The sequence below is a fragment of the Triticum aestivum genome, chromosome 2B (assembly GCF_018294505.1).
Source record: "Triticum aestivum cultivar Chinese Spring chromosome 2B, IWGSC CS RefSeq v2.1, whole genome shotgun sequence".
NCBI lineage: Eukaryota > Viridiplantae > Streptophyta > Magnoliopsida > Poales > Poaceae > Triticum > Triticum aestivum.
The window spans coordinates 775295174-775307274 of record NC_057798.1 but is presented as its reverse complement, the minus strand read 5'-3'; the positions used below and the strand labels follow the sequence as shown (position 1 = coordinate 775307274).

General features: G+C 47.9%; 1 protein-coding gene across 1 annotated transcript; it reads left to right on the top strand.

Moving 5' to 3' along the window:
- Nucleotides 1-10571: 10571 nt before the first annotated feature.
- On the top strand, nucleotides 10572-11801 carry LOC123042664 (uncharacterized). The gene has a single exon (XM_044465071.1). It carries the CDS (start codon nucleotides 10602-10604, stop codon nucleotides 11541-11543), a length of 942 nt encoding a protein of 313 aa, XP_044321006.1. The 5' UTR covers nucleotides 10572-10601; the 3' UTR covers nucleotides 11544-11801.
- Nucleotides 11802-12101: the final 300 nt, after the last annotated feature.

Here is a 12101-nt window from a genome sequence, read left to right as displayed (position 1 = left end):
CTTCTTCAACCTCTGGTCTTCTTGCTCCAGCCGCCCAAACCAGCGTCGGTCATGCCGCGTGCTCCTGCCTCCCGTGGTCGGCTATGATGCCGCGGAGGCCTCACCGCCCCCTACTACTCCCACCGGTGCCAAGCCATTCCTCTACTCACCCACACCCCCTGTTATTTTGCGGCGACGGCAGCCTCACACCGCAGCCGAACTAGTGAACCCTCGTACTCCTCTCCGCGCGGGCTTCCACTGCCGCGTCTTCCCCGGCTCCACGTCATTGCCTTCCTAGGCCTCGCCGTCGTCCACTGTTGTGGTCCTCTCGGCACGGCGTGGCCAACGTGGTCAAGGAACGACTTCCATCGAATGTGGACTGTACGTGGAGAGGCTGACAGCTGGGTCCATGGCCGCAGTAAGGAAGTGCCTCCTTATTACATGGAAAATAATGATTCCTCCACTTGACATCCAGGACCCACCGGACGGGCCATTGTATTTCGTGAAAAAAATGTTTCCCCCCCCCCCCCGACTGCTGGGACCCACCAGCTACACCTTCGCATGCAAGGAAGTGCGTCTAGGCAAAAAAAACGATTCGCCCCCCTGACTGTTGGGACCCACCAGCTACATCTTCGCATGCAAGGAAGTACCTGACAGTCGGGACCGACCTGGTCGAAGCGTACGTAGCGTTGTCATTCTGGTCGCGAATGTGTATGTACATACTGCTGGATGTAGAGGCGCGCACGTGTCGTAGTAGAGGCGCGCACGTAGCATGTACACGTACGTACAGTGGCCAGTGTGCAAGAAAGAAAATACGGTCACGTATGTGTACATACAAGCGGGGTCTCGAACGCCTACTCGCGCATACGTACGGCCAGGGCTCGTGTACATGGCTGTGTCGGAACGGAGAAACCGCGTCGTCGTCGTGTTCATGGGGAGGCAACGGAATGCGTCGTGTTCATGGGAAGGCAACGGAATGCGTCATGTTCATGGGGAGGCAACGGAATGCGTCGTGTTCATGGGCAGGCAACGGAATGCGTAGTGTTCATCGGGAGGCAACGGAACGCGTGGGAGCCAACCGGCTTGGACGGAACAGTTGATGGAAATGAGGCCTGGCGTACTGCAGAACGGAGGAAACGGCCTTGTGTTCGACCGACCACATTCGAAACGGGATCCTGTTCATCGGGAGGGGTCTGGCGTACTGCAAAATGGAGGAAACGGATCTCCTACAATCGAAACGGAGGTCCTGTTGATCGGGAGGGGTGTGGCGTACCGTAAAACGGACGAAACGGACTTGTGTTGGAGCGCTACGGTCGAAACGGGGGTCCTGTTCATCGGGAGGGGTCTGGCGTACCGCAAAACAGGACTCCACCAGATACTGTTCATCTCCACCGTCGACCTCCTCCAGCCTCCACGGGCTACTGTTCATCCACCGTCGACCTCCTCCAGCCTCCACTTGTGACTATTCATCCATGGGCTCATGTTCATCCAGCCTCCACCTTGCGCTACTCCACCGGCTACTGTTCAACCACCCCTCTCCACGGGCTCCTATTCAACCACCCCTCCACGGGCTACTGTTCATCCACCCCTCCACCGTCTACTGTTCATCAACCCCTCCACGGGGTCGTCCTATTCATCTAGCCCTCCAGAGGGTCCTGTTCATCCAGCCCCAACCGGCTCGATCGACCGGGGTCCTGTTCATCCAGAGGCAACGCCACGAGGTCCTGTTCATCCACCCCCACCACTCACTATTCATCCAAACCCCCCTACAACGCTCACTGCTCATCCAAACCCCCCATGCAACGCTCATTGTTCATCCAGAGGTAGCATCGATCGGCTTCAGTTAGCAGGAGTAGCGAAGGAATCGCTGGATCGCTCAGGTTCAGTAACATGTAGCCTGCAGTGCAATCGCTCGGGTTCAGTTAGAGCCCAACACCACTCTCGGGTTCAGTTAGAGCCAACGCCTCGCACACACGCGCGTACGTGTACGAGAGAAACGCGCATCGCTCGGCCCCCGACCACCCACAGTAACCGGAAACTCGCCGAAATTTTCCTCGCCCTCGCTTCTACCACGGTTTTTTCCATCATGGACGGCCCAAAGAATGTCATGCAGTTGCGTCTCTGGCCCACCTAGGACGAAAAACCCATTTTCTGTCATGATTTTTTGTCATAGAAGTAGGAGCCCACCACATCTATGATGATACCGGGTTTTGTCACAATTATCGTCATAGAAGTGTCATAAGTATGACATAATTTTTTTCGTTCGGTCCAAAATGTCACGGATGTGCCTTTTTTTTGTAGTGCTACTTTAAAGTCTATAAGGCTGAAGTTGAGAACCAACTTGAGAAGAAAATAAAACGAGTCCGGTCTGATCGTGGTGGAGAGTACTTTTCTAATGAGTTTGATTTATTCTGTGCGGAACATGGTATTATTCATGAGAGGACGCATGCCTACTCACCTCAGTCAAACGGGGTTGCCGAACGAAAAAACCGTACTCTAACTGATTTGGTTAACGCCATGTTAGATACATCGGGTTTATCCAAGGAATGGTGGGGGAAGGCTGTATTGACATCATGTCATGTCCTGAATAAAGTTCCCACAAAGGATAATGAAACTACTCCCTATGAGCAATGGGAAAAGAAAAGAACTACACTCTCTTACTTGCGCACTTGGGGCTGTTTGGCGAAAGTCAACGTGCCGATAACCAAAAAGCGCAAGTTGGGACCAAAGACTATGGATTGCGTTTTTCTTGGCTATGCCAAGCATAGCGTTGGCTATAGATTTCTAGTAGTGAAATCTGATGTACACGGCGTGAAGGCCGGTACGATCATGGAGTCTAGGGATGCTACATTCTTTGAGGATATTTTCCCCATGATAGGTATGCAAAGCACTTCTAGACTGGAATCTGGTGATACTCCTGAACCTGCCATTCCGATGGAATATCATGAACATAAAAGTGATGAGAGTTCCACGGAGGATGACGAGGAAGCTCCTGTTAGGAGCAAGAGACAGAGGACTGCAAAGTCTTTTGGTGATGATTTCCTCGTGTACCTCATGGATGATGACAGTCCCAGTTCCATTTCAGAAGCTTATGCATCTCCGAATGCTGACTACTGGAAGGATGCGGTCCATAGCGAGATGGATTCCATCTTGGCTAACGGGACATGGGAGATCACTGATCGTCCTTATGGTTGTAAACCATTGGGATGTAAGTGGCTGTTCAAGAAGAATCTTAGGCCCGATGGTACTGTTGAGAAGTACAAGGCTAGGCTTGTGGCCAAGGGTTATACCCAGAAAGAAGAAGAGGATTTCTTCGACACTTACTCACATGTGGCTAGACTGACAACCATTCGAATGTTACTCGCTTTGGCTGCCTCGCATGGTCTCCTCATTCACCAGATGGATGTTAAGATGGCTTCCTTAATGGAGAGCTAGACGAGGAAATTTACATGCAACAGCCAGATGGCTTTGTAGTAAATGGTCAGGAAAGAAAGGTGTGCAAGCTGGTGAAATCCTTGTATGGCCTGAAACAAGCGCCTAAGCAATGTCATGAGAAGTTCAATACTACTCTGACATCTGCTGGCTTTGTTGTTAATGAAGCTGACAAATGTGTATACTATCACTATGGTGGGGGCGAAGGAGTTATGCTCTGTCTGTAAGTCGATGACATACTGATATTTGGGACCCACCTCAAAGTCATTGAGGAGGTCAAGGCTTTTCTATCTCACAACTTTGAGATGAAAGACCTGGGAGTGGCTGATGTTATCTTGAACATCAAGCTACTAAGAAATTCTGAGGGTGGGATTACACTTTTGCGATCCCACTACGTTGAGAAGATCTTGAGTTGTTGCGATCCCACTACGTTGAGAAGATCTTGAGCCGTTTTGGATATCCGGGTTGCAAACCTTCTGCAACACCATATGATCCTAGCGTGCGGATTCGAAAGTTCGAAGGCACGACTGTAGATCAATTGAGATATTCTCAAATGGTTGGTTCACTGATGTACCTAGCATGTGCTACTCGTCCTGACATCTCATTTGCTGTGTGCAAACTGAGCCGGTTTGTTTCCAATCCGGGAGATGTGCATTAGCATGCTGTTGAGCGAGTGATGTGTTACCTGTAAGGTACTATGAACTATGGAATTCACTATCCTGGGTACCCGACGGTACTTGAGGGGTATAGTGATTCAAATTGGATATCTGATGCTGATGAGATGAAAGCCACAAGTGGACATGTCTTCATAGTTGGTGGTGGTGCTGTTTCCTGGAAGTCTTGCAAGCAGACGATCTTAACTAGATCGACTATGGAAGCATAACTCACAACATTAGATACATCATGCGTCAAAGTAGAATGGCTTCGAGAGCTTTTGATGGATTTGCCGGTGGTTGACAAACCAGTGTCGGCTGTCCTTATGAACTGCGACAATCAAACGGTGATTGCCAGGGCTAAGAGTTCAAAGGACAACATGAAATCCACAAAGCACATAAGGCGGAGATTGAAATCTGTCAGAAAATCAAGAAACTCCGGAGTGATAGCGTTAGATTATATCGAGACGGCTAAGAATCTGGCAGACCCTTTTACCAAAGGGCTATCACGGATTGTGATAGAAAATGCATCAAGGGAGATGGGTATGATACCCACGTAAGTTGCCATGGGGGTAACCCAACCTATGTGATCGGAGATCCCGTCAATTAGGACTTGGGAAAACAATCCAGCGGTCAAGTGAGGAGAGTATCCTTAGTTATCCCACTCCGTTGGAGATGCAATAATACTCTCAGTTCTGTAAGGCAGGCTGCCTTTTGTCTTAATGTGTTCCAAAGGTTGTGTAAGCAAGATGCTAACCTACAGAGCATTCTTTGGAGCAACATACCTATGTGAGCCCGACTGCTGGTCACAGTCTATGAGATTGGGTGATCTCTAGGAAGCTCATGAGAAGGTATGGAGTATGACTAATAAGCTCCACCCGTGGGGTTTAGCCTTCGGCAACCACGTATCAGCTAACAATAGGCGAAACTTCTACACGCCAAACTGACAATTCAAGGCATAGTCCATTGTTCAGTTGTGAAGAAGTCTAATCCTGTTGCTCTAGGTGTAAGTTCAACTTAACAGTCTCCACTGAAATTTCTAATATATCAAACATTGTTTGGAACAGTTGACAAACTTATGTGCCTCGAGATCTGGTGGGGGATTGATGGATTATGGATGGGCTTAGGCCCATATAAGACACTAATCCCTGGTTAATCTTGAGGCCCATGTATGAGATGGCAGGTGGTGGGAAGTTTAGTCCCACCTTGCTAGTTGAGGAGAGTTGAGACCCCTTTATAAGGGCTGCTCTACCACTTGCCATTGGGAGCTTGGTAAGACGAGTGGTACACGTGCACTCCTCCTCCGCCGCCGCCTGGCTCGCCTCGTCATGACGCGCGCGCGCGGGGTGGTTGCGGGAATGAGCCGAGCCGGGGCTTATTTTAGGGATTAATTAACGAGTCGCTAACAGGTGGGCCACTGTCCGAGACGTTGGACTGTGGGTGGACTTGCCTTGCCGGGATTCGTCGACTCCCTTGCCGGGAGTGCGACCCTTCTCCGACTCGCTTGCCGGGAGGCTCCCTTGTCGGGGAGTGCGTAGACTCGGTCGTGGGCCTCCGCCCAGGCCCACGACTTCCTGCCCGACGGCCTATATAAGAAGGCTCTGCCCAGTGGAGTGAGCTCATTCAGTTCACTCACTCCCTCTCTCGTAACCTAGCCGTCATCTACTGTTCCTTACTCTGTACTGCTTCCGGCGATCCCATCCCGACGACCGCGTGCACGGTTGATCAGGAGAGCAGGTGCCTCCGGAACCCTGCCATTTGAGATCCTGCCCAGGAGAACGGCAATAAGGTTTTTGGGGAGCGTCTCGGCGCGACTGCTCCCGATCCGTCCCCAGCTCCGTCAGCCTCTGCTTCCACTACTTCCCCTGCATCAACACCATGGCCGACGATGCCGCCGCTAAGAAGAAGGCCACGGACGAAGCCGAGGCTGCTGCTGCTGCCGCCGCGTTGGCCTGGCCAACCGGAGGGTATGATCTGTTCATCCCTCACTTACTCGTGCTTATGCTAGCCGTATATGTGCTGCACATAGATGGTTTGCTTCTATGTTCTGTACGTGCTAGTATGTTTAGGAATCGGTATGAGATGCATACCGTATTTGCCATGCTTACTGTTTACTCGTGGATTAGTCTAATGGGAAAAGTGCTAATATTTCCAACACATTCCATGATACTAACTTAGTTATCATACTACCCACTACCTCCGTAATTTGAAAAGCAAACGTTTTTTTGCAATTATATTTGTCTTCATAATTTATTTCAATCTTTTATCAGTTACCAATGAATCAACATTGTTCTCAACACTAGTAGTATTTCTGATAAAAAAAAAGAGAAACTAGTATATATCTCTAATTACGATAGAGAAGTGCAATTTTTGTGTGTGTGCTCGCACAGTTAGTACCTAGAAACTTCTTAATCGTTTGCAATAACTGTACCTTAGACTGACTTCCAAGTCCTCCTTCAGCGAGTCTACGACGGCAAGCCCTTACTCTTTTTCCAAACTCTCAAAGTTTTCCAAGTCCTCCCTCGGCGAGTCTAGAACGGCAATCACTTCCCCTTTTTCTCAAACTCTCAAAGTTTGCCAAAGTCTTCTTTGACCGCTGAGCACACAGGAGCTATTTGCCCCCGACCACAACATTAGCCAGCTAATCTACAACCTTTCTTCATCCCACTCTTTCAAGCTTCAACTAGCTATCCATGGCTGCCAAAACAAACTTACACTTTACTTCCCTATAAGAAGAAAGCCCTGATCCTCCCTAGGCCAAATCACAAACTCTTCACAACCATGCACCTCCTCCTCCTGGCCATCACGGCCTTCGTTGTCCCTTTAGTCCTTGCCATATCCATCCAGCCTCTCACGGACGACATGGCCAGGCCCAACCACCTCATGGCGATCAGGAGCACCGGCGCCTTTATCGCCGAGCACGTCAGGCTCCTGAATGAGATAAAACACGATGTTATGAAGTTCGTCGTCATCAACATCGCCCTCCTGCTCGTCACGCTGACGCTTGGTTTCGCCAAGCAGGCCCTCACATTCTTCTTGCGCTCCATGGGCTACTTCGGCGGTCGCTACTCACTACCCGATATCATCCGCAAGGTGATCAAGGGGAGCAGTCTGAAGGGCCCTTCGACCACCATCGACGTTGCCGACGTGCTTCTGTTCACATGCATGGCACTTCTGGGTTCCATGCTTTTTGCCATGACGTGCCGCCGCTCTGGGGTGTTCTCTGTCGAGGGTCTCATCTTCCTCCTCACACTCGTCGTCTACCTTTATCTGAATAGTTAGCACTGTTGGGTTTATTTTAATCTATAAATAAGATATAATTGTGATCATAGCAACATCAAGTATGGAGTATTGGACGTAAACTCTTGACATTGCTAAACAGTAGCAAACATATGTATCTCACAAGTATGTAGTAGCATGATTCATGTTGATGTACTCACTGTTAGAGAAAGATGCCACGATGACAATTGGGAAGTATATGTGAGCGGTTCCTGTCATTCATGTTGTCAATACAACTTCAGTACTCCCCGCAAAAAAAAAATACAACTTCAGTACCACTTAAGAGCATCTCTAACAGATTCTCTATAATTTAGAGGAGCAAACAGACTTCTATCCTTTAGAGGAGTATATTTGCTCCTCTGAAAAAGTGTGGTTTCTACCCAGCAAAAAAAAAGTGTGGTTTCTAACCAAACCGGAACCGCTAAACTGAACCCTCAATAGCTTATATTTGGCTCATGCATTTCGTCGAACACTTGCAGCACACACAACACACATACAAACTAGAAGGTGACTCTTGATCATGTGGCCTCGTGTTGCGGAACCGACCGGCAGCAGGGTGACCGCGATGGTGCCGGGACCGGTTGCACCAATGCTCCCGTTTACATCAACGACGAGCTTCTTCGCCAACGTTGGCGACTGGATAGTACCACCTCGCTATCAACCAAGAACAGATCTCTGGTAGCCGTGTTGTCCTCTGCAAGCGCAAGCTGAAAGTGGAACACATTCCGGCGCGTGCGCGACGTCGTCTGGACACGATGGAGTGGAGCTCCTCCATATCTACGTTCAATCACTTTCCGGAGCTGCTACCAGGAGTTGGTGGGGTGCAGTCGGGTGTCGACGGTGGGGGCGAGGGGAGGAGGGCCACAAGGCTAGGGACGACGAGGACGAGCGCCGCCATGGCCGGAGGCGATGAAAAGATGAAATAAATAATGAAAAAAATATCACCAGGATCTCGCCGGAATTGGACAGCGGGAGGTCCGCAGGGCTACAGGGTGTCGACAGTGGTGTGTGGTAGCCGGTTGAGGCAAGGAGGACAACGCCGGAGTGGATGTGGCCGAGTGGGGCAGAGCGGTGGGGGAGAATGGAGGCATTTTGTTACTCCAAGCGTAGGCTGTGAGTATATTTTAGGGTCGCGGAGGCCAATGAGGATAAATTATCCTCCTCAGCCTGTTATAAGTGATCGGTTAGGTGCATGTTAGAGGAGAAAACGTGAATTTATTCTTTAGTGACCGATTATAAGGGATCTTAGAGATGCTCTAAGGCTCCAATTACTGTTTGACTCTTACCCAAATCCGTGGATAAGGATAAATGGGGATTGTAAAAAGAAAGGAGAGATTAACAGACTGAAAAAGCATTGATCACCAAACAATCTCCTTCTGCTTATTACGTCCATAGCTTTGCACATCAACTCCAATTGATTCTTATTACTTGGCAAAGGGCAATGATGCTTGTGTGCAGTTTCTGTAACCATGTTTCTTTCTTGCTCAATATTTTGATAGTTTCTTGTAAGGATCATGACATGCATCGAGGTGTGATATCTCAAAAAATAAAATTAGAAGCACTTGTAATGAGTGAAATAGGAGGTGGACGTGGATTAAACCAAGAGTTGGCTATCTAGACCCATTGTTACCTGGTGATGTTCTAATTATAGAACAACGGTTCACATTATTAGCGTGTATCCACAATACTTTGAGTACTCATAAGTATGAGAAATGATATGTTACAACTAGCGCCAGTAGAAAAAACTAGTGTGTGATGCTTCTTATTCTTACGTACACAAATCTTGTTGAAGATCAAACTGGTTTAATCCAATGCAGACAAATGATGGTCATTTTAGAGGAAAAGTATATCTTGATGTTATTAGATTATCCAACATCTTAACAATAGATTAAATGAGTTCAATATGGAGTTTCTTATTTACATGTTAGCTTTGAATCCTTTGATTCATTTGCTTCTTGTGATGCACGGATGGTAATGAATGAGAATTGCCGAATTAAATCTCAAGAACATGTCAAGTACTAATTTGGTATGATTTGAATTCCAACTTGCCAACTCTGTTGATGGTATGAGAAAAGATTATAGGTGCAAATTCCTTAAAAATTCTAGTGAGCTCTCTATTAAGCTTGTCGACACAAAATCGTGTGCTTTATGATTTCGTGTATTTACTTATCAAATTGGTATTGATCTTAACGATGTCCATTGAGAGCCTTGAAAGAGTTCCAGGAAATGAGCCTAGTGAATAATAAGTTGAGAAATAGTACGGGTGGTGATCTATTGAGCCATTGCTTAGTGACTTTCAATGGGGGAGCTCTATTTTCAAAAGTATAGTTGATGCTTTCATGGCAACGTGAATGTGTATAAGTAGCTAGTGTTATAACTTTCTACACATGTTATCTTTTACTCATATAAGACTACTTCTCTTGCCAACTATTTGTATTGTATTTTTTTTGTGCATATCTGCCATATTTAGTGAACTACAATGTTGTGACACCTTATTAAGCTATTTACATTGTTATTATGTTGGTATAAACTTTGTATTACACGTGTGATATCGCATTTTCTTAACACAACCTTTGGCAAATTCTTTTTTTTAAGGCCGTGGCAAATTCTTTTTTTAAAGGCCGTGGCAAATTCTTATCTCCACCACTACTGATAATGATGCAGTCTACATAGATCATGTCGTGGAAGTGGTCTTGATTGACTTAGAAGTCCTCTTGCCTAACGTAGAGGTCATCCCTTGTATCGCTTTCCCCATGACTACTAGCATATATCCAATTTCTAGAAGACTCTCTTTTTCATAGAATAGCAAAGGTAGGTGGGCAATGCACGTCGCAGAGACAAATAATGTACACAAATCATACATGGTTCATGACTAAGGAAATAATCTTTATTAGAAAAAAGGTTGAAGATGTATATCTTAATCATTACGGTGTTATTAAAGGATGAAATGTTTAATTAGGAACACTAAGACAAATTTTTAGATATTCAACATAATTCTAGAGTTGTTGGACTAATCAAATCCCAGATTACAACACCCTTAATTACTTTGATGACACTTCATCTTACAATAGTATATGGTGGACTGATTTTTCCAAGTTTTCCATTGGGTACAACAACGTGCCCTAGGTTTCTAATTTCTCCACTAACTGCTGAGCACACGTCAGCGGTTTCCCCTCAACTATATAAACCTCCACCGCATTATCTAGTCGATTCACAATCCTTTCTTCCCACACCTTGAAGAAGCTTCAACAAGTGGCCATGGCTGCCAAAACCCCAAGCTCATGCTTTACTTTCCTAAAGGAAGCCCTGACCCTCCCCACGCGAAACCCTAAGCTCTTCACGCCGGTGTTCCTCGTGTTGGCCGTCGCCACCTTCCTTGTCCGCTCAGTCCATGTCGTGTTCATCCAGCCTCTCGCAGACGACATGGCCAGGTCCATCTATCTCATCGAGATGAGGAACACCGGCATCTCCTGTGCGGAGTGCGCCAAGCTCGAAGAGGGCGCCATAAAGATCATGCTCATCTCCATCGCCCAAGTGATCCTCATGCTGGCGCTTGGCTTCGTCAAGAAGGTCCTCGCCTTCTTCGCGGCCTCCACGACCTACTCCGGCGACCGCCACTCGCTCGCCGAGCTCGTCCGCAAGGTGATCTGCAAGGGGAACACCCTGAAGGGCCCTGCTATCACCTTCGCCGTGGTCACCGCGCTCGACCTGGCGTGGACGGCCGTGCTGGTCGCCATGCGTACAACCACCGTGATGATGCTTGGCCGCCGCTGGGGTGTTCTCTCTGTTCAGGGCCTCGCCTTCCTCCTCACGCTCCTCGCCGAGCTATGCTTCGCCGTCCTCGCGCTGGTGAGCGTCGCCGCGTCGGTGGTCGACGGGGAGCGCCGCGGCGTGCGCGCGCTCAGGCAGGCGTGGCGGCTCATGACGCGGATGAGGAGGAAGGAGGGCCTCCTGTTGGTAGTCCTGGCGTACCTCCTGCCCACCGTCGTGGCTCCGGTGTACCGGGCTGCTCTTGTGTACTCGAGGAGGAGCATGGCGGCGGGGCTGTGCGTGCTCGCTGGGTATGCTTTTGTGTTCGCTGCGCTGCAGCTGGTCTATCTGGGGGCAGCCACGGTGTTCTACTACGAAGCCATGGAGAGCAAGGAGGCGGTGCCTTGTGACGCCTATGCCCAGATTCCTTCCGGTGAAGGAGATGTCTGATGATTCGTCAAGTGGTCGCTCGCTACACTGATGAGTTATATGGGAGGCTTTATCCTGCAATAATGTAATAATATCTCTGTAAGATTATACGTAGCCAGAGGGTGGTATATTCTCTTGGCTTTGGCTTGTGGATAAAACCGTATTCCAATGTTTTCTTTACTAGATGATGATGCGCCACAAGATAAAACCGTATTCCAATGTAATAAAGACTCTTTTTCATAGAATAGCAAAGATTATATCCAATAGCTAGGGAATTTATTTACCTTGTATTGGTTTCCCCATGCCTACAAGATTATATCCAATAGCTAGGGCAATGCACATCGCAGAGACAAACAATGTAAATAAATCATACATAGTCCATGACTAAGGAAGTGATCATTATAAAAAGAAGGGTTGAAGATAGTGATCCTTATATTGTACCCAATGGAAGACTTGGAAAAATCAGTCCACCATATACTATTGTAACATGAAGGAGAGTCATGAAAGTAAGGGTGTCGTAACGTGGGATTTGATTGACATGTCAATGCGTCAAATAGAGTTACAAAATATTTATACCAA